We start from the raw sequence: 22,583 nt of genomic DNA, 5'->3' as shown, positions 1-22,583 counted from the left end.
CCTTAAGTCACGTTCAGAGTATATAACCCAAGCAGAGTGTCAGACCACCTGCCTCTGTCCTACCCCCCATCATGCAGGAAAACCAAATCCAGCTCAAGGCACTCCCTGCCGTGACATTGCCGAACTATTATCACACCTGAAAGAATGGACTCCTTTAGCCAACCTTTTGCTTCTGCTTGTGGGCAAGCCTTGTGTTTTCTCAAGTGACCCAGATAGATAAAGGGGTTCTTTCTATGTTGGCTGAATGAATGAATGTCCACAACAATTACAAAAAAAAAAAAAAAAAAAAAAAGTCAGCAACTTCTTTTCCTATAGTTAAGGAATAGGCAAACTGGGAGAAACCACAGAGAAAATCCCATTCTAGTTCTGTCAGCGATGACACAGAGGCCCAGGGGCAGAGAATAACTGATCGAAGGTGGCACAGGCACAAGGAACTGAAACAGGCTCCAGATGTGGACAACAGGACCAGTGATCCCGGGGGTAGATTCTCAGCAGCAAAGATGTTATGCCCAGCCTGTCTTTCTCCTGAGCTCTGGGGCACTCCCCTCTGGCCAAGCCATCTGGCCTGGGAAAGAGAATGCATGTAGATTGCCATCTGAACGGAATATACTGTGTCTTGTCACAGAGCTCTTTCTGACTGATGGCAGGAAGCTGGAAAGAAGCCAGTACAGTCTGGGACCGTGGACATTGCCTCTAATAGAGGCTGGGTGGTCCAGAGGCAGAAGTTGAGCGGAAAGAATGCAGCATAGAGTGACCTTGGGTAAATCATTGCATCTCTGTCAGCCCAGTTTCTGGGTAGACTGGTGTTCCCCCACCCTCTCCCCTCACCAAGGCCTTGCCACTTCATAAGGCTTTGTGGGTTGCTATTCAAGTTCTCAGCTGAGAATCAATACCGCAGCACAAGGTGGATATTAACTACCTTGCATGGTTTGGGCATTGGAGGTCACTGTCAATGTTGACCCTTTGGTCCTGGGGGGGTATGGTGGCCCACTGAGAGGAAACTGGGGAAATCAGTAAGTGTTGGAGGGAGTGCCTCTGTGTGGCTCAGCCCCAGGGGGCCCCTAGGGAGGGTTTGGGGCAGTCAAGCCCATCCAATAATAGCAAAGCTGGGTTCTCAGGGCAGTGTAGGCAGGACTGAAAGGCATTTGGCAAATATTTACTGAGTGTGCATTATGTGTGAGGCACTGGGACACAGTAATGTATGAGACAGAAATTCCTACCCCTGTGGAGCTTATATTCTGGGAGTTGGAGGCAAAGATCAGCAGGGAGACAGAATAGATACTCAAATGAGCAAAATATGTGGCACTTTAGAGGGGAAGGGGCTATGGGAAGGTAAAAAAGGGAGGTTGGGGGATAAGATGTGGCGGGGAAGGGGGCTGCAGTTTAAAATAGGGAGCCGAGGAAGTCCTAGGGAAGAATCTAGAATGGGGGAGGGAGGAGAGAACAAGGTCAGTGTCTCCAGCTCTGTAAGATTTTGTCCTCCCAGCCACGGAGATGGATGTGGGCAGGAGTCTGTCAGAGTGTCTGGGACTGTAAGAATGTCGGTGTCGCATCACACCCTCCCCTCCCCCCACCCCTTAAGGGCTCTGAGGCTGGCTTGCTAAAGAGCCTGACTCCGAGGGGTCATCTGTGGGGGAGGGGGTGCAAAAAGAGCAGAAGCACGGAGGAGTCTTGGAGAGACAGACTACCGTGGGAGAGAAGAGAGAGAAGAGCAAAGGTAGCATGAATGACCCTGGCTGCTGGGCTTTTCTGAGCGGCTTCCCCAGAGCAGCTGATGGAAGGTGCACCATACCAGGGAGGAACTGGGCAGAGAGGGGCTGCTCTCAGGCCTGTACTTCACTGTGGTGACCCTGGCACATAATGCCATCTACAAAATGTGGGCAATGATAATACCCATCTAAGGGTCAGTGTGAGAACCTAAGGAGAAGCCAAGGGTCTTGGCATCTAGAAATTTCTCACTGAGAGCTAGCTCATCTGGGCACATTCTTGAAGGCGGTAGTTTTCAAATTGCCGAAGGTACATGAGTGGATCGTCAAAGACATTTTAACAGCTTTCGAGTAGCATTTTTTTTGGGGGGGGGGACAGAATGGGCTAGGATAAGAAGACTGTCATGTGCATAAGAATTGTTTCATGAGACATTTTATATACATAAGTAGGTACAGATATTTCCTACCATGGGGCATGACTAGAAGTTTGAAAGTCACTGCCCTTAGACAATGTTTCTATAAAGATGGTTCGAAGGGATGTCTTTCTAACTTACGAACTGTCCCCATTTTAGCCATATCAGAATACTTATTTATTGATGAGAGAGAGAGAGAGAGAGAGACAGACAGCCAGAGAGGGAACACAAGCAGGCAGAGTGGGAGAAGGAGAAGCAGGATTCCCACTGAGCAGGGAGCCCGATGCAGGACTCGATCCCAGGACTGGGGGATCATGACCTGAGCCAAAGGCAGTCGCTTAACAACTGAGCCACCCTGGTGCCCCCCGGAATACCTTTTCTAATAGTAGAGACTTAATACTTGGCTGTGAACCTTCTCACTAACCATTTTTTTCCATCATTGTGACGATATTCATGACATTGACATTGAAAAATACACATCACATTTTTTTCTACCTGTCACACACAGGAGCGCTGTGCTTGGGGACACGGGTGCGTCACGGTGAAAGCACTTGGCTCAAAGTACAGTTTGGAGGAACTGTGAGATGCAGACCAGCCCCGGCCCAGTGCCCAGCTTCTCTAGTCCTTGGGGTTGACCTTCCCACTGTGGCCCCCTCAAGGACAGCCCCTGTCTGCTTGTGAACTGGCTCTGGATCTTTTGGGGGATGTTACTCCCAGTGGAGGAGGCCAGAGCCCAGCATCTAACTTTGTCTAGTGAGCTGCCACAAACTCCGCGGAATCTCTTTTCTAGTCCAGCTTTGATTCCATTGATGGGATTAGGTGCCCCCTACGGCCATGCGCTTTGATGTGGTCAGGGGGTAGCAGGGAGATTTCAAGCTCAGGGAGCAAATCTTAATCTTCTGCGGGCTTCTCTGGGATCAGCACTGGGGTAAACCCATTACATCCCTGCCCTTTCATCCCCCCAGGGCACCGGCTCCTCCAGGCCCCTCCAGGCTCCGAGATCCAAAGGGTTTGTCAGATTTAGAGAGAGCAATAAAAGGGGAAGAAAAAGCAGAGCATGAACCCCAGGCCCCTCTAGCACCGGCAGCATCCCCAGCAATGTCAGTGCATCTTCCTCTTTCTTCCCTTCTAATCCTAGGCTCCCACAAAACAGGGATTATAGACACTTGGGGCCCACTGCTCACCCTGCCCCAGCACTGAGCACCTCTGCCCACACCTGGCCACCATCTGCCCTCCATCCCTCCCAAAGCTGCTCTCTCCTGGGAGCTCCAGCTCCGGCACTTCTGTCTGTCCAGCCCCAGACTCTCCCCTGCATGGAGGGAGCTGGCCAACTGAGCAGATAAAGCACTTCTCTTCCATCACAGTGAGGTTTTAAGGCATGTTTTGGGTTGGTGAGGCCATGAAAAAGACAGGAACATAGCCAATATCTAGATGAGGCCACAAACAGGTATGTCTCGTGATTTTCTTTAAATTAAATCAGACTCCAGCTCCAACGGAAGAGAAGCAGGGGGTACTGCATCTCAGTGGTGATCTGGGCTTTTCCATCATTCCCTCTTACTTCCTTCTCCATGTTCCCTGGAATCCTGGCCATCTTGAGGGTAGGCATCTTGGCAGAGGCCCGCGGATGCCCCAGATCACTCTCAGATGAGACAGGCCGTTACTCCCCGACGTCCTGGCGTTTCTAGAGAGAGTGGGTCAGCAGTTCCCCACAAAGGGGATTCCGCTGACTTCTGACCCCTTTCCAATCTTGGGAAAGCTGTCGCCAGCCCTCTCAGTTTTTCTCTACCACCCTTCCTCCCCACAGTCCCGCTAAAGGAGATCGGGTTTTTGGAAAGCAGAGCCAGGAGAAGAGGTGGTCTGCAGGCAACTGGAAGAGGGGGTGGGGATGGGTAGAAAACACAAAATTAACCTCTCTACAAAGCACGCTGCGGGGTACCGTTGCGCTTGGCGCTTTACATTTATTATCTTGGTTGGCCACGCAAGGCCCCAGGAAGCGTCTGGATGGCTCCGGGTTCCAAATGGGGAGGTTGAGGCCGGCCGCCGGAGAGCTCCACCCGGGCGGGGACACGGCCTAGGAGCAGCGTGGCCGGCAGGGGGCTCTCCGCGCCGGCCTTCGCGGGAGGACGCGCCGGCAGCCGCTCGGACCGGTCAGAGGAGGAAAAGGGAAAATTACTGGAGCTCGGGGGCGGGAAGGGCTGCGTGACTGGGACGAAGGCACTCGAAACTGTCGAGTCGGGCCCCTCGCGTCCGGACTCGACCCCTGGGGCGGCTCGGGCAGTCCGGGAGAGGGGCACCCAAGCCACCTCCCCGCCCCCGCCCGTGTGTCCTCCAGCGGGTGCCGCAGCCGGGAGCGGGCGCCGCGGCCGGGGGCGGTGCCGCCGGGGGGCGGGCGGAGGGCGGGGCGGGGCGGGGCGCCGTCCGCTCGGCTCCGGGAGGCGGTGCGGGCGGGCGCTGGTCGCGTCCGCTCGCCGGGAGCCGCGGGACGCGCAGCCTTCCTGATGTGTCACCAGCACGTGGAGCTAGCTAGGGCCCAGCGAGCGGGCGGAACTCCCCTCAACTTTCGAGGGGTCTCGCCGCCCAGCTCTTCTCCCCGCAGCGCCGGGCTCGCGGTCTTTGGCGGGGGCGGAGGGGGCGGCAGCGGCCCCGGGTCTCGGCAGGTTGAGCGAGGCCCCGACCCCTGGCCCCGCGAGCGCGGGACAGCGGGACGTCGGGGCGCAGAGTCCGGCCGCAGCTACTTCCCCGACCCCCGGCCGTGGCGACCCGGGCTCTGCGGTGCGGGAGGGCGCGGCCTGCGGTGGGAGGTGCCCTGCCCGCGGCTCGGCCCCAGCCCGGCGGATCAGAGCTCAGGTAACCGAGGGGGCGCGGAGCTGGGCCTCGCGGGCGCGGTGTGGGATCGGGGCGAAGTTTCTCGTTGTGTGACTCCAGTGCTCTTGGCTGGGTGTGCGGGATCAGGGAAGGCTGGGTCCCCGCAGCACCCCCACGCCCAGCGCTGTTCCTCGGCCTGCGCCGCGGTGGCCTGGAAGCCGCGGCGCCGAACGTCGTGTAACTCTTCGGGAGCTGGTTTCGGAGCCCGCGGGCCGTGGTCGGGCGGGGCGGGTACCTTCTTTGGCGGACGCCGCTTGGGGGAAAGAGCTTCGGCAGAGCAGAGCGCCTTGGAAAGCGGGTGGCGGGATCCAGCCCAAGGAAGCCCGTCGGGGACGCGCCCGCAACCGAACTCGGAGACGCGGGGGAGCTGAGGGCTGGGTCTTTGCGGGCGAGATGAGGGTGTCGGTTCAACTGGCCTACAAAGTCCCAGTCCTCGGCCCTCAGGACCGGCGGCTTCTCCCAAGCTACAGGCAGGCACGGCAGGAGCCGAACCCAGGCGGGAGTGTGGACCCCTGCCGGTGGCCACCTCCCGGGGCCACTCTGGAGAGGGGGTGGCAAGGGGCGCTCGGTGCGGGCTCTCTGGGCAGATTCGAGGGATCCCTGTGCTTCGCAGGAACAGTGGGAACGTGCTCAGAACTTTAAGTCAGTCACTGTGTGCGGTCGGTGTCGGGTCGGTGTTCTTCGGGTGGAGCTCGTTCCCGCCAGGGCGGACATGGGGTGCGGGGAGACACAGCGTCCTGTTCCCCGGCTCCCCACGCCCGGCGGTAGCTTTGTCCTGCCGTACTTCCCAGAGCAGGTACCTTGAGCGTGAAAGTGGGGAGGATCGCCCTATTTCTGGAATTGTCTCTCGAGTGGGGAGATTGGACGGGATGTGGCGGTTTAGCCTCGGTGGAGGGGGAAGCCCCTGCTGCCCCTCCCTCCCACCGTCTTTTCTTCAAAGATGCATCTTTGTGGGAGTGTTCTTTTGTTCCCTGATCCTGTGCCACCTAATGTTGACCGCCCAAGTCAAGTTTTATGCCTCTTAAACCCTCTGCCCTGTCACTTTGTTCTAGCCCTCCAAAAGAAAAAAGCCCACCCAGCCCCGGAAACTTCGAGTTTGTTGGGTGTTGGAACTTCTAGTTTATTTTTATTTATATTGTGTCTTGGTTCTCTGGGTGGCGGGGGCCTTGAGAAAAACATTTGGGAACATTTGGGAACTGAGCTTTGTGAAGGGCAGGCTGACAAAACGGGGCACCTTGGGGCACCCTTCTGCCTGACTTGGGAAAACTGGAGGGTTTTCTAGAAGTAGGAGGAGGCTGAGGGAGAAAGCAGCCCAGCCAGGTTGGCCCGCCTCTCTGAAAGTTGTGCAAAGACCCCATCTGGAAGGTTTTTCCACAGGCTTCTGTGGGCTTAGTATAGAGTGGGCTTTCCTGGAACCCAGTGTAGCTGCTTTCCATGTTTGGGTGGCTGTGTCGGGGTGAGGGGACCCTATGGGCTGTGGGGTCACTGGGGCAAGGTTGGGCATGTTGAGTCCAGGAGTGGGCACAGCCTTGCTCTGTCGTCAGCCTGTGTGTTTTCAAGTGTGAGCTTTGTCCTGTGTGCCCTAATTAGTGTAAGCACAGATGCCAGAACTATGGGAAAAAGTTTGGTCTTACATCTAAATGCACAAGTACCTTAAATTCTCCTTTTTGAGGCAAAAGAGTCTGGGAGCAGGCTGGTGGGAGCTTCAGCAGGAGGCCTTACCCTATTTAAGAAAATCAGTCTCCTCTTCAGAGTACTAAACCAGGTTGGGAAAACAGTTTTCTCCCTTTGAACCCATGCCTGTCCCGGCCCTGGGGATGAGTCTCTTAAACTAAATGAAGTCCATGGAAATCTCCAGAATGTTGTGGTCGCAGAATTGGCCTGGAGTGATTGGATGCAAAAAAGCTGATTTGCAGCCACCCTGGAGGGGATAGACATGGGAATAAGCAGTGTCCCCAGCTCTCCTGGCCTGGTTCAGGTGGCTGGCAGTTTCCCCTCCGGCGTAACTGGGGCTGACCTGGGTTTTAGGGCTTTTTAGGAAATGCCTTAGTGTTTCATTGCTTTGGGGGAAGTGAGTGATTACGTTTTTCCTTCTTGGGATTTTTCCTTTGCAAAGTGTGACTGAATCGGCAACACAGTGCACTGGCCTGGCCTTCAGCAGCTGATTTGTGCTTTATTGTGTTGTATTTAGGAATTGGTCTTTGGTTGAGAGCCTTTGGATTTTGCTGTCCCTTTTGAATTCTCATAGTCTCCTGAAACAGATGCCCCCCACCCCCACCCCTCCCTCGAGTCCCTCCCTCCCTGTTAGCCAGGTCCCTCTGAGCTCCAAGGGAAAGTGGCTGACATGGGCAGATTTGTGTGCCCTGGAGTGGTCTTCTGGAAGTGTCTGAATTCGAAGTGGAAAGCTGGTGGGAGGGACGGGTTTCAATCAGACCCCCAGGGTGACCCACAGAAGACTTAAAATCCAGCTGGACTCCTGGTCCTGCCTCCTGGGAGGAAACTTGTATTCCCTCAACTCTTAAGTAGATTGCAGCCTGGTGAATAATTAACCTTGCCCTTGCAGCGCCTTTTTTTTTTTTTTAAAGAAAAATCCAGTCCCAACCTATGAAAGATTAAAGATCCGTTTTTGTCCAGCAGGATCAAGATTGGCAACAGAAGGGTTGGGAGAAGACAGCCCTCTCGTGTCAGCCATCAATGTCCTAGCCTCTCTGAAAGTTAGGATAGTTAGAAATACCTCCAGCGTTTCCCTGGTGGCCATTCCTGGGAGTGGCATCTGAGCTGCTTCTCCAGGTCTCCCTCGGGCTCCTTGGCCTAAAAGCCAAGCTTTTTGAACGCCCAGCGAAGGTCAGGATTCTGTCCCCTGCTTTGCACTTTGCGTGGCCCTCACTCCTGCACCGAGTAGATTTGCTGCCTGGCCAGTCTGGGGCGTGGCTCAGTTCCTCTGTACAAAAGAACAGCGCTCCTAATAGTGATAGGTTCTGGAAAGAGTTGTCTGAGAAGCCAGGGGTCGGCTTGGGTTCTGCGAAGGGCGTTTCTGGAAGCAGCCTAGTGTGAGGGTCATGAAGACAGACCTGGGGTCCAGATGGGCTTGAGTTGGGAGTCCTAACTGCCACTTGCCAGCTGAGTGGCCTTGGACCAGTAACTTCTCTGTGCCCATTACTTCCCTTGTGAATGAGAGTTCACTACCTGTGTCGTCACGGCGTGGTGAGCTGTATAGGAAAAATGGAGGTTCAGTGCCGGGCACACACCAGTGGACTTTTGACTGGTGCTCCTTTCCTCAGCTCTCTTATTTGGAATCTGCGTGTGTATACGTGTCTGTTGAGAAGGGTGCAGAGTGATGGAGACCTCATGCTGGTGGGTCTGGCCAGTTGCAAGGTTGTCTCTGTTGCTGTCTAATGTGTAGCCTTGGGCAAGTTACTTAACCCACTGGGAACAGCAGTTTTGTGATCTTAAGGTGGGGCTCATGCCTGGGAACCTCTTCCCTGGGCTCAGGCTTTCTTGTCTACCAGCCCCGTGCAGGGGATGGAGCCGGGCTGGGTTATAGCTGTAAGACAGGCATGGTCCTGAGCTGCCCACTGGGATTTGTCCTTTACCTCTGAGAGCAGCTGAGGGCTTCTGAGTCTTCTTGTGGAGGAGGCTGAGGCTCAGAGAGGGAGTGGCTTCCCCAGCATCTCCCGGCTGGCTGGGTACAGTAGGACTTCCCAGGTCTGGAGCCAGCAAGTGTGAACAGGAGGCGGATGGGGCCCGCATTAGCCAGCACAGAGTCTTTAAAAAGTACCCTGGCTGTGCCTACGTGGCGGCCTTGGAACATAGGCTCTGCAGTAACTCCAGCCTGAAATGCCTGGGGACTCTGGTTCTGAAACTGAACACATTTTGTGAAAGGGCCCCGGAAAAGGTGAATTTCCACAGCTGCTCTTGGCTTGCTCGCTCATTGACCCAGTGGGCACGAGAAATGCACTCTGGTGGGACCAGTGAAGCAGGGTACAGAATCAGGGTGGGGGTATTGATGGAAGGAAATTAGTTGATATTCCAAAGTACACGGCAGGGTAATCAGCATGGGAATAAAAATCAGAGTTTTGTTGGACTTCCTTCTATTTTTTTTTTTTTTAATAGCTCAATGATGTTCTGATTTTTTAATTTCAAACCAGTGATTGAGAAAGACCAGAATCTCTTCAGTGCTTTCGAGGCCTTTGGGCAGTGGGCTAGGCTCACAGATGGGCCCCAGAGCAGGTGACTTCTCACCCACTCTGCAGCTCCCTCCCTCCTCCCTTTGGCATGGTTGGGGGGAATTTGGAAATCTGGGGAATTTGGAAATCGCCCTGTAGTCAGACCGTTGTGTTTGCTGTCCAGGAGAACTGGGGAGGGAGGTGCTGTGTGGAAAGAACCATCTCCTGATCTTAATCTCTGCTCTGCCACTCTGGGCCCCAGAGCCCCCTTCTCTGTCCAGCAGGGGAATTGGACTGAATACAGCATTTCCCCCCACCTTATAGCCTTAATTTCCACGGTTCTGGACCACATTTTGGGCCAAGAGGCACGGAGGAGGGCACAGCGTTGGAACCTGGGACTGCGGTTGGGAGGGGGTGGGGAAGGGACTCAGGAGATGCGCAGCTGGGAAATTTGGATCTGTCCATGAAGACTTTGTGGTTCATTCTCATGAAACTCACTTCCTCTCACTGGATTTCTGCCCTGGGGGTGGGGGGGTGGGGTGCAAGGGAAAAAGTAGCTTCTCCTTCTTGGTGACAGAGGCTTTCATTCCAGTCTGCAGTTTTCTCTGTTTCTGTGTCCTTTGCAAGGTAGATAGACCTCCCCCATTCTTCCTAAACACAAAGAAGTGGCATTGCTGCTTATCTGCTCATGGCACCTGGCTTTCCAGGAGATTGGGGGAAGACAAAATCCTTTCCTGCTGAAGGCAGGCATTGGTGAAAAGGCATAGGCCTTGCAGTTGGAAACCAGGCTCTCCCATGGATTCAGCTGAGTGACCTTGGACCAGTGACATGCCTTCTTGGGACTCAGTTTTCCTGGCTGCGATGACAGCACACCGGCTGTATTTGATCGGAGGATCAAATGAGGATATGTGGGTGAAAGACCTGGGGCCGGGGCGGTGTGCACGGTGAGAGGGGCACAGGTATAGCTGTTCTCAGGGGACACCACAGTTCATCCCAGGACCTGTGGGGCCAGTGAAGCAACCGAGTGAGGTCAAGAAAGAGGACTTGAGCCTGGCAAGCTGCTTGCTGGCTTAATATCTGGGGAGGAATATATGGGGAGAAAAGCAAGTCCTTGCTAGGGGAGGGGGGGTGGGAGGAGAAAAGAAAGTCATTGCTTCTGGTTGGGGTGGGGGGGAGGGTGTCGCTGACTCTACCAGGGGTGGGTTCATGCAGTCCCTGTGCTCCAGCCTATGTGAAGAGACAGGTTAGTGGGAGAATCTCTTCCCGCACAGCTTGCTGTGGTGAGCTTAAAAACATGGGGAAAAAATGTGTCTCTGCTCTTGGAACTTTGAGGGTGATTAAGCAGATACTTGTTTTTTTTTTTTCCCCAGATGTTATTTATTTGACACTCAAGAGAGACAGTGAGAGAGGGAGGCTGAGGGAGTGGTAGTGGGAGAGGAAGAAGCAGGCTTCCCAAGCCCTGTGGGGGGCTCGATCCCAGGACCCTGGAATCATGACCTGAGCTGAAGGCAGGTGCTTAACGACTGAGCCGCCCAAGTGCCCTAAACAGATAACTTGGAAGCAGGACTTGCATATGAGCAAAATGTTAGTCTCCAACTATATACCTGAGAAAAGTCAACCAGACCACTTGCTCCCAGCAGGTCCATGTGGAGGGTTCGCCCTCCCCTGGCCTCAGTCTCCCTCTCCCCCCTCCCCACTGTCTCTGCTGCTTCTCTGTCTGGGGATAGCCTGCCTTCATTGTCACTCAGGTCTGGACGCACACTAACCTTGGCAAATCACTGAATGTTAAACATCTGGCAAAAGACCACATTTTGACAATGGGCCTTTTCTGTATAGATGAGGATAGAGAAGGGCAGTGTCAGATGCTGGAAAACCACTTAAGCAATGACAGTGGAAAGGGGCAGGGTCCAAGATCCTGACTTGAATATGAGGGGTGGTGATGGGGGGGGGCTGCTCCTTAAATAGAAGGAGGTGGGAGGAGGCCCTGTCTGCAGGGCCTGAGTGGGGGAAGGGGGCTGCTGCCAAACTACCTTGGCATCCTCCCTTTTGTCCTTTTGGTGGATTTTGTTGTAATTAGACAGGTCGTGACAAATATCCCATTGCCCTTTGGGCTGGGGAGTTGTGAGGACTCCTGCCTGGAAACCCAGCCTCGTTCACTGGGGAGCCATAATTAGGCAAGAGAACAGTTCTCGGGCCCTTGATTCAATAAAGACCCTTTTATGATGTTGGTTTTTCCCAGAAAAATAATACCACTTTGGCCCGTTTATTGCATTTAGATGTGTAATCATATTAGAGCTAAACAGCCCAGGGGACCGAAGTTACGCAGTTGGGGTTTTCACCAAAGCCTGTTACCGGGTCTTCAGAGGAAAACCGTGTCCTCAGAAAAAAAGGAAAACGACAAGGAACGTTTTTGAGGATTTTTCTCTCTTGGCATTCAGAGGATATTTTCTTGCATCAGGGTGAGAGGTGGCCCAGGATGAAAACCAGAAAGTGAAACTAACTTGAGTGGCCCTTGTCAGTGCCGCCCCGGGTGCTCTGCGCAGCTCTGCCTGTGCCCAGGCCATGCGTGCCCAGCATGGTCCCTCCTTGTCGTGCAAATGGTATTCGTCAGATGGGCAGCACGTGCCCCGCCGAGGGCTGGAGGAAGTGCCAGAGAGAATGCCTGTGCCCTCTCTCCACCAGGAGTCGTGGTGTCTTAGCACGTCTGCACCGCGGTGGCCGGGCTGCGGACGCTCGCGCTCACAGGTGGCAGGGCTTGGCCTGCCCAAGCCCCTCCCCCTGAAGGCTAGTAAGCCCTGACTAAATATAGTTCTGGAGGTCGCAGGCAGCTTTGATTGGTTGGGAGCGTGGGTCTGGCCGCGCCCACGGTCGCTGGCCACGCCCCTCCAGGTGGTTGGCTTTGGTGGGGGAATGCCCTATCCAAGGCGCTCTCTCCAGCGTGCAGACCCTCTTCTGCCGCATCCCCTCTCACCTTCTTACCCCAGACGTTTTGTCAGGCTAACCGTGTTTCCCAATCCCGCCGTAAAATCCCTCCTAGAAATCTGCCCAGAGCCGGGTTAGGCAGAGCTCATCAGTGGAGCCCAGAACCTCTTTCCCAATTTGGGGTTTAGAAATCTCAGGCGATGAGGAAATTTCTGGGAGTCATTTGTAGGAGTGCTCTGTTAAGAAACAGAGGGTATGACATTTCAGAATGCTGAAACCCTGTTGCATGAAAAGGGGGGAATCCATTTAATTCCAGGACAGCTGATGGGAGTTACTGCTGAAATACTTTTAAGTTATCACCCTTTACCGCAGAAACGCTGCATTTCATAGATGATTCCACTGTTTATAGATAATGGGTATTAAAATATTCTTCTGGTATGACTATTGTAAGGTTTGAGGGTTTTGGTTTTTCAGACTTACTAGACTTTCTGGATGTTTTACACTCTGGAAGAAGTGCTGTTGAACTATATATACGTAAGAATAATCTATACTGGGTTGTTGGGTGTTTTTTTTTTTTTTTTTTTTACTTCTCCAAAGTAATATAATTAGGACATCTGAAACCAGATTACCTAATTAGTACATTTTTCTAATTAGCTGTTAGGAACTTGGGATGATATAAATTATTGTACATTTCCAGATGGAACTTTAACCACAGGGAGGTTTGGAGCAAGTACCCCCACAGAGGGAGAAAATCATGTGTTTTCCGTTTTGGCTATCACCCCCTCACCTGTTCCCCACAGAACACCTCATGTGCCTTCCCATGTGGCAGCTGCAGTGTCCAGACAACAGTTTCATTTTCCTTATTTCAGGTAAATAGAATTGGAAACATTTCTCGTCTATGTCAGTTCTTCTGACAGTGGAGCAGGTCCATGAAGCCAGGGTTCAGATACTACTTTTAGACATTTGTCCGCAGTAATGTTAGTGGCTGTTCTTTGAGGAAGAACGTTCTGGTGATCTAGTTCATTTAGTTTGTATTGTTGTATGCCTCCTGAGTGCTTGCTTTAGTGCCTGGTGGCTGTGGGGCGGTCTTTGGGGAATGAAGCCAAGACCCAGCTTTTGTCCTTTCTGGCTGTTCTTGGGTGCAGGCTCCTGGTCCTTAGGTGAAATTCCAAATGCAAGAAAACTGCAAACCAAAAGTTTGTTGTTATAACTAATATCGTGGGAAAACCTGACCCACGATATTAGAGAGTCCCTCTCTCTCTCGGGCAGTGTGAGTATGTGTGGTTTCACTACAGAGAGATGAGTGTGTTCCATTAGGGGTGCTGCCCTGCTGGGGTGTGGCAAAACAGGCGGTATGCGCACCTCATGGCTTTTTTAAACCCTGGAAAATTCTGAAATATGTGTGGTCTGAGGGCTCCAGGGGAGAGCGCGCAGGTCTGAGTCCAAGCCCAGCGGTGGGCTGGGGGGTGGTTAGGGCCCCAGCCTTTCTGGGGTGTGTTTCTCCTTCAGCACACCCTAGCAGCAGGCCTCAACGGTCCTCAGAGCCCTTCCCTCATCAGGCCTCAGACTCCGGAGACATCCAGAAAACCTCCAGTGAGGTTTTCCTCACTGTTGTATTCTCTGTGGAGCACACTAGGTCCTGAGTGAATACTCACCGGAAGCAGGTGTCGGCGAAGTTGCCCTGGGAGGAGCCAAAAAGGGTTGCTCCCTGTGGCAACTCTGCTCTTCTCTTTCCGTGTGAAAGCAGTTGTCGATGCTGCCTGAATGACTACACCTGTGTTGTAATAAAACTAGATACAGAAACAAGAAGGGGTCTGGGTTGGGCCCCCGACCCCCGGTCTGCCAACCCCTGTGCGAAGGAGAAAGGCATCTTTAAACCTAGACTCTTCTTTTCTGTACGGTTAGCTGAGCTGTCTGCATGCCTTCTCGGCTTCTCTTGTTTCCCTCCCCCGTGGAGACTCCCTTAAAGAGATAAAAGCTGTGGCTCTGATGGACAACCCACGCCTGGCTTTGGTTCTTCCAGAAGGTCTGGAGCTGTGGATGAGAGGAGGGAGCCGTCTCCCTGAAGCAGCCTCATTAGCGGCCGTGGGTGTTTGTGTGGCAGATGCGCTCAGGCTGCGGGCCAGCCTTGCCCCTGGGCACTTGGACCTCCACTCGCTGATGAATTTTGGGGGGCGGTGCTGAGCCAACCCCAAGGCACGCTGGTCAGTCGGCATTGGGCCAGGCAGGGCTAGAGAGTTTGTGGGGCGGGGTGGGGGGAGCAGAAGGGGTGAGTGTAAGCATTCAGGAGCTGAGGTGTTCTTAGCAAAAGAATTTCTGGCTGAGAGAGATTGGTTATCATAAACCTAGGGATTCTGATGGATGAATACGGGTCTCCTGGCTTTGTTCATCCCAGCCTGTGGACAGCCAATAGGGAGGGATGGGGCCCCCACGTCTAGGAAGGCTTTCTCCCACCGCAGAGGCTCCGGGCCAACGAGCCCTCAGGCTTCCACCTCCAGAGCAGCTGTCCTGGAGCTGACGGGGTGGGTGCTGGAAGGAGGGCCTGCAGGCTGGCTCCCCAGAGCCGGAGCACCAGCGACCCTCCACCTGGCCTGACCCAGCTCACTCTGCTGGGGAAGCTTGGCCCCTGCCTTGAAGCGTGCTTCGCCCCTCCAGGCCCCAGGACCACCCTGTCTCAGCCGGCCTCTGCCGCAGGCCCCAGCACCCACCGTCTGTGTGCTCAGTAGCTTCTCTGGAGGGGGGCTTCCCCCAAGACATTTCGGGACTCTTGCCCTGCGCCTGACCACTTCCTTCCCTCGGCAGGGTGGAACTGGCACATTTCTTTCTAAAGCAAATTCCAAACAAGGGCTGATAACTCTGCTTGGCTTTTCTTTTTCCTTCCACCATGGTTTTGTGGGTTGCTGGCTATTTTAGGGACGCCACACTCAGAGCGGAGCCTCCTCACGGTGCAGCGACTCTAGAAGCCTGGATGGCTTTTCACCCCCAGCGCCTGCCTGGTCATCCATGTGTGATCAGTACAGGCCAGGCTCAGGGAAGGCCCGGGGAACAGGAAGGGGTGAGCTCTGCTGTCCGCTGTGCCTAAGTGGGTCACTTTCATACCCCTAGCACGGCTTGTGGGGGGCAGTCTCTGGCCACGACCTGGGGCAGCCCCTCACCCTCACACCGACCTCACCACGTTATTGAACACCTGCGTCAGAGACTGCCTGAGTGGGTGGCCTGGAGCGTTGGTGCCCGAGCATCACACAAAGAGCCTGTTTGCAAAGCGGACTGGGTCCCTGGGAACCACCTTCGGTGATCCGTGCTTGTGACAGGGATGTATGTGGTTTCAGGACTGCGGGGCCCAGGACGGGGGGGGGGGGCAGGAGGTAAAGCTGCTTCGCAAGCATGGGGTTAGGGGGAGCCGGGAGAAAGAAAGAGGCGCTGGGTGCAGGAAAGAAAGGTCACCCAGAACAGGGAAGCTGAGTGGAGACCACAGCAGGGGGTGGGTCAGGATGGCTCCCCCCCATGGAATGTTCTGGGCCAGGCAGAGTTCTAAGCCTTTGACAGGAATGAACTTTAATCCTGCCAGCCACCCCTGAAACAGGTAGGTACCCCGATCTTGCAGAGGAGCCGACTGAAGCATAGTGGGTTGGAGAGCCCAGCAAAGGTTCTGTGGCCGGGAAGCCGGGCTGGATCTCACCCTCTTGCTCCGTCTCCCATGGAACCAGAGCACCCCAGGTGCCAGGACCCGTTCACACAGAATTTGTGCAAACCTCAGGCTGGGACTTCTGAGCGCGCCAAGCATGGTACCATCCTGCCATCGAATGGTCCAGATGGCTTCAGTCCTCATGTGTGGGGGACAGCTTGGCTTTTGCCGGAGGAGTGTATGGCTGTGATCTTGGTTAGGGCAGAAGGCTGTGGGCAAGAGGACAGTTGTCATGACCTAGTTGGGCGAGGGCGAGACTCTAGCCCGGCGGCTGGGTTTCTGGGCACACTTCCTCTTGGTCTGAACCAGGAAGGACCTGTGGTGTGGGGCAAAGGCTCAACCCTAGTGTCAGGAAGCCCCGAGGTCTGTGCCTGGACCCCTGTCCCGGGTGCTCTTCCCAAAGGGGAAGAACTTCCAGGACGTGAGTCTTTGGCAACTTCTAGGGCGCTCCTGGCCCAGCTTCTGCCCTTGGGGTCTGAGGGGAAGGGGGGAAACTGCTCGGCGAGGGTGATACACTTCTGTCAGGAACCTGCTGAGTGCTTTGTATACTTGCTCCTTTCTACCCGCATACCACCCCGTAAAGTGGGCTGCTTATTCCTGTCCACAGATGAGAAGACCAAGGCACAGAGAAGCAAGGTAACTTATACATGGTCACACAGCAAGTAAACAGAGCGTGGCACCAGGTTGCCTTCACCACAGCGGGGCCGCACAGCCCCACTGGTGACAGGCCCCTGAGGGATATGTGCCGTGTCAGGCTTGGTCGGGGGTGGAATTCAGGCTTCAGGGCACAAGTTACCTACTGCGGGGTGGTATTCTGTACCACGAGGTTCAGAGGAGTCAAAATCCCAGGGTCTGGGCGCCTGGGTGGCTCAGTGGGTTAAGCCGCTGCCTTCGGCTCAGGTCATGATCTCAGGGTCCTGGGATCGAGTCCCGCATCGGGCTCTCTGCTCAGCAGGAGCCTGCTTCCTCCTCTCTCTCTCTCTGCCTGCCTCTCTGCCTACTTGTGATCTCTCTCTGTAAAATAAATAAATAAAATCTTAAAAAAAAAAAAAAAATCCCAGGGTCTGTGGAGGGGGGCTTCTGCTGCCCCAAAGGCCTGCCTCGACTGGGGAGCAGAAGGGCTCATCCCATAAAGAAGGACCATAAACCAGGCTCTTGATTCTGGAAGCCCTTCTTATCCTCCCACAAGAAAAGCAATCTGTCACCATTCTCTCCCCTTTCTTCTTGGTCCCTTTCTGATTATCCCTTCACCCCCCCCAACAGTGTCCCCCAACCCGTGCTCCCCAACAGAGCCTGTCAGCTGGTGGATTTGAACTTGAGTACCATCCGGGACTTAACAGCTGTCTTTGCCCATCATAGGCAGTTTTTGTAGGAGTCGGGGACCTGTTGATCAGGCCCACCTGACACAGTCGCCTCCTCCAGAGCCCACCTCTGAGGAAGGGCTAGAGCAGGGGAAGGCTGGATGGACCCCACGGCGTGCTCTTTCTCGCACACTGCACTTCTTGCCTCCCACCAGGGACAGAGCACCACCGGGGACAGGACTGTGGCTGGGAAGCCGGGAGCTGGGTCTCGCCCTCTCACTCTGTCCCCAGCAGAGCCAGGGGACCCCAGGTGCCAGGACCCGCTCACACAGAAGTTGTGCAAACCTGAGGCTGGGGCTTCTGAACGGGCAAAGCATGGTGCCATTGTGTCATCGAATGGTCCAGATGGCTTCGGTCCTCGTGTGTGGGGGACAGCTTGGGTTTTGCTGGAGGAGGGTATGGCTGTGGTCTTAGGGCAGAAGGCTGTGGGCAAGAGGACAGTTGTCAGAACCTAGGTGGGTAAGGTTTTTCAAGAGCTGACCCTTTGGTTCCTACAGGAGAACTGAAATTCTCTTACTGCCTCTGAAAGGGGAGAGACCGCTGGGAGCTCAGTTCCCCTTGGGTCCATTTTGGAGACATGGTCACCAAGCCCAAAGCTGGAGGGACCAGAGTTCAGGTCCCCTCTGACTCTGAGTCTTTTGTCTCTCAGCTGTTCTTCGAGAAGGTATTAGGAGTCAAGCCACTATGACTCCCACCCCACCCCCCATATCCTCCTCTCTAAGGACCTAGCCTGGCCTCCCAGGAAGTCTGGAGCTGACTCGCCTGCGTTCCCATTGCCACGTCACGCCTGTGAATTTCCCTTGGCTCCGCCGGAGCTCAGTCTCTACAAGAGGGTCCACGCCCCATAGGAGAAGACGGGGGCCAGATGACCCTTCTCACAGGTCTTACTGCATTCCCTGCTTCTTGGGACTGCCCTCAGCCACTTGGGATTCTGGTGCATTCCAGTCTCCCGCTCTCTGTGGGCAGAAAGTGCTGGGTTTAGAGCTGGCTCGGGGTGGAGGAAAGGCTGGTCATTCCTGAGCATGCTGTGGGGGCAGTGAGGCTGGCCTCACAGAGACTGCCAGCTGCCCTACCCCCCACAGAGCCTTCAGGGGCCAGAGGGTGGTGGGTGGCCCGGGCCCGGGTCTGGTGAGGGGACGCCCTCTCCACCTTGGCTCCCCTGGGCCGGCCCGTGGATTGCTTACTTACCTGGAGAGCATTCAAGGACAGCAAGAAAAATGAGGGACTTTCAGGGGCAGCTGTGTTTTCTGACTCAGTCATAATGCCCCTAAAAATCCTTATTGTTCTTGCAGTATGCATCAGACAGTGGCCACCAAGCCACCCCTCCTCACCCGCCCGGCAGCTCTGGGACAGGAAGGGCTTCCTGGGGTCTGACTGGGACGTCCTCCCCTGTCCTCCTGAAATGAGAGCAAATTATTAAAAACAATTCTGTTGGGCCAGTGCCTTGATTTGCACATATTTTTACAATTTCTTTCTTTCTCTCTCTTTTTTTTTTTTGTGGAGGCTGAGCATTGAGATAGTCCTGCACAGACTGGAACTCAGGAGAATACAGCATCTCCCCAGTTTGCATGCAGTGAAGGTTCTGGGAGCCTGGCGGCATGTGTGGGGCCCAGAGATGGGCGCCTTAGGGGGCCAGTTATATCAGGAGCGGCAGTGTTGGGCTTGCCAGGATGCTCAGCTCTCCTGAGAAGTTGGAACCGATTAGGGGCAGGAAATCGTACTATGTTTCAAAAAACAGAGGGAGCCCAGCCCACTCCCTGAGAGCCATTTTGAAAATAGGATCCTGGTGGATTCAAAGGGCTTCTCCCCCCCAACCCCTGCTGTGCCCCCACCTGGCTTGTTCTTGGCTGGATGTTCTCTGTCCCAGGTACACCTCCTAGGAGCTCCTCACGTCTCAGCAGGTGCCCCCCCTTAACGTTTCCAGCTCATCCCATGGATAGGTTGGCTGAGCCAAGACCTTGTCTTGGGTGGATTTGGGGTTGCTTGCTGGGGGGGTGTTGAGAAGAAATACCAGAATTTGTGACCTTTCCCTCTCAACGCAGGAATGCCAGTTCATAAGAAGGCCCCCAGTTCCCAAAACAGAATCTGCCCCCCTATCCCCGCCGCCGCCACCACCCCTAGCTGAGGCCAAGCAGGTGGCCTGCCCATGCATAGACAGACAGGGAGGTGAACAGGCAGCAGACAGGACTCTGAGCTCCTGGGGTCCACCCCTGAGTTCCTCGCGACCTCACAGGTCAGCAAGGGAAATTAATCCTCTAGGTATTTCTTGGGTTTCCAGGTGCAGACTCAACAATCTCTGGTCACCGGAGAAGATGGCTGTTTGCAGGACCCTGACCACAAGACCATCCTTCTGGCCAGTCTGGCCCCTTGCTTTTTAGGCTCTGGTCATCTCTCCATACCAGCTGTCCCAGAGGCCATTTTAGACGGCTGGGTTTGCTCAGGAGCCTCAGCGTTCTTCTGTCCAGGAGAAGGGACAGCATCAAGGTAAAGGTTAACGTGAGGTTGGGGGCGGGGGCAGGGTGCAGAGTGATGTTTATGGCTGCCTGGTAAGAGGTGGATGGAGCTTTTGCAAAATGAGATTCTCACCACCTACAATGGTTGTAGGGTGCTTGGTCATTCCTCATAGCTAACTTTAAAATCAACTGTCCCTCCCTGAGGCCCCTTTGCCCTGCCCTTCCATTCCCTGCCCCCACAAAAACCTCCATATGCTTGAGTGTGTTCCTCTTCCTTTACAACAAAAAGCTTGCCCCCCCCCCCAATTTTTTTTAAAAGGTCGTACATGAAAAATAAAACTGAGTCCTATGTCCTCCCCAACTGTACTGCCTTCCACTGTAGAGAATTTTAAAATACAGAAGGCTGAAAAGGCTTATAAAAATGCCCATGCCTAGAGATAATGTCTGCTAATGAAAGAGATCCTTCTAGCACTTTCCCCTATGCACATACACACCCCCACCCAGTTAGCAGGATTGGGGTTTTTAAAAGGCGTGAGGCTTATAAGCCATTTGAGCAATGGCCCTGTGCCCTTGGGAGCCGGAGTCTCTCTTCTTTTTGCCAAGTGGGATGGGCTGATGATGCCGCTGGAGCGGCAGGGTTTGTCCTGATTGATCTCCAAGTGGGCAGCTGCTCTGCTTCTAGACCCTGGTGGCCTTAAGAATCTAGGGAGCCTTTACAAACATCAGTGCCTGTCCCTCCTCCCCAGCAAGGCAGGTTGGACTTGGGTTACCAAGGATGGGGCAGGTTGCACCTAGGGTCTGGTATCTGTCTCTGCTGTTCTTCTGTTAAGCAGCTGGAGAACTGTCCGTCTCCATGGCCACACGTTAGAGCTGGAAGATTCTTGTGGCTCTGCCTTCAGAGTCTGATCAAGGAGGTGTGACCAGTAGGCAGCACTTTCTCTGTACTCAGAGGCACAGAGTAGCACGGAGTAGCTACTCACTGAGTAGCACAGAGGCCCACTGGAAGACGCAGCTGGGATGGGGCAGAGCTGGGGTCAAAGCTATAGTTCCAGACTCCCGAGGCAGGTGGTTTCAGTGATAATTACTGGTAATGAGCATATGGTCCTAACAGGCGTAGCGTGATGCTTACTGATACTTAAGCATAGGGTCGGATGCTACTGTCTCACGGAGGAGGTAGGTGTCTGCACTCCAGGGAGGTTGGCTTCCTGTCCTCAGGTCTTCCTGATGGGAATGTGCCCCTGGCCAGCCAGCACCCACAGTGGCCCCCATGCAGGCTGCCGTGTGGCCTGGGATCCCAGCTCTGGGCAGGGAAAGACTGAATCCCATTTTCAGAACATACCAGAGGCGTGGCCAAGGTGCAGCAGCTGGGGGGTGAGGCAGAGGCCCCCAGTTCCCTGCTCCTTGCCTGGACAGGGGTGTCTAGGAAGGGGCCAAGCCTACATGGGGCATGCTTATCTGTACCCTGCTCTGAGCTGGCAGCCCTCAGGGTCAGGACCCCTGCTAGGGGGGTTGCCTGGGTCTCCAGAAGGCTGTCCCTGCCCCTCCCTCCTTCCTGCAGAGCTAGTCTCCAGGAGCCTGGCCAGAGGGCCACCCGGGCAGGCTGCCAGTGCGGGGAAGTCATGGGCAGGCACACTGTGAGCTCCAGGAAGCCGTCGGCTGTTTCTGGACCCGTCTGCAGAGCTGGAGGGCTAGCCTGCCTCAAACATGATGGGTGCGGCTAGGAGCTGAGAACACAGCTTTCCCAGAGCCCAGCAGCTCTGGGTCAGGCCCACGGGCTTTCTTGGGCAACGAGGACCTGGGCCTTGGTCACATCTACCCTTGTTGGCCTTGGCTCTCTCCTCCCCAGTCGGGCTCTCCCCCTGCCCCCTACCAGCTGTTCTGCAGCAGACCACGCTCTTGGCAATGACATCCATTTAACCTGCTTCCCAGAAAACAGGATGGTTGGGCAGACAGACTCAGCCAGCACCTCGGTGGGAAACAGGGCAGTGGACCTCAGCTCAGGCTTTCCTTGCCCAAGCTCCTTGGGGGACTGACTGGGTTGGGAGATGGCCCTAAGCAGCCTTGGCTTACCGGGTCAGAAATAAACTCAGTTCAACTCACAGCCTCGAACGATCAGGCTGAGGCCAGAGCTTTGAGCTCCTGGAACTGGGGAGTGCCAGGGGGTGGGGGGCTGGGGGTGGGGTAGTGGGGATAGTCCTTTGCCCTGGAATCTGATCAGGGGCAGCCATTTACCTCGGGATCCTGGGTAAAGCCCCCCACTACTGAGTCTGTTGCCTCATTTGGTCAATGGGCATAACAGGGCCCTGTAGACATGTGTCTGAGTGCAAATACAAAGTCGTTGCTCCCTTTCTCACCCCTTCTAGGAGGACTCCAGCAGAGAACCCTGGGAGGTGTCTAACATGGAGAAGATGCTCTCTTAATGTGGGTACCGTGCTCAGGAAGTGAGGTTGGATCTCAGTGTGTTGGATTGGTGCTTTCTGTCCTTAGCCCCACAGAGATGACCTTTCCTTCCTCTTCCTCTTCCTCTCTGGCTCTCCTGCCCTGGCTGGACCCTGTAGGGAGGATGGCTCGGGCTTGAGATGCTGCGGTTCCTTCAGGTCAGGCCCGCGGAGACCCAGAGCCCATGGAGGCCTCCTTCCCCTCCTTGACGTTCGTCCTGCAAGGCCGGACGCCAACTGCAAGGCGTTCCCTCTGGGCCTGGGCCAGAGGAGCTGTGGCAGAGCTCCTCCTCCTCGCTGGGTGCAGACAGCCCAGCACAGGCAGGAAGGGCCTTCTGTTTGCCATGGCTGGTGGGGAAGAGATTAGTGCTCGCTTTCTGTTTTGACTCTCGTATCGAACTAACAGGCAGGCTGTGACTTCGCAGAAAAGCACGCTTGAGCCTTGAATGAGTTTGGGCCCCTTTCCTAATGCCTGGCCCTTGTAGGGGTGGCTGGAGGTAGGAATGGACAATACCACCACCACCTGGGGATTTGGTAAAATGCGATGGCCATCTGTTGGCTTTCCCTACCCAGC

At 54.9% G+C, this 22,583-nt stretch overlaps 1 protein-coding gene across 1 annotated transcript in view; it reads left to right on the top strand.

Annotated features, from left to right (window-relative positions):
• The window catches only part of LOC101690806 (collagen alpha-2(I) chain-like), a 28,592-nt gene that overhangs the window by 5,060 nt on the left and 949 nt on the right, over positions 1–22,583 (top strand). Inside the window, exons 4-7 of the mRNA XM_045070295.1 lie at positions 4,452–4,557; positions 4,643–4,966; positions 19,397–19,602; positions 21,935–21,992. Coding sequence (XP_044926230.1) covers positions 4,452–4,557; positions 4,643–4,966; positions 19,397–19,602; positions 21,935–21,992 — 694 coding nt within the window. The remainder of the gene's footprint in view (positions 1–4,451; positions 4,558–4,642; positions 4,967–19,396; positions 19,603–21,934; positions 21,993–22,583) is intronic.

This window comes from Mustela putorius, unplaced genomic scaffold, assembly GCF_011764305.1.
Source record: "Mustela putorius furo isolate JIRA1106 unplaced genomic scaffold, ASM1176430v1.1 tig00003962_pilon_pilon_pilon, whole genome shotgun sequence".
Taxonomy (NCBI): Eukaryota; Metazoa; Chordata; class Mammalia; order Carnivora; family Mustelidae; genus Mustela; species Mustela putorius.
Note: the sequence above shows the minus strand (reverse complement) of the source record. Positions and strands in the feature narration are given on the sequence as shown.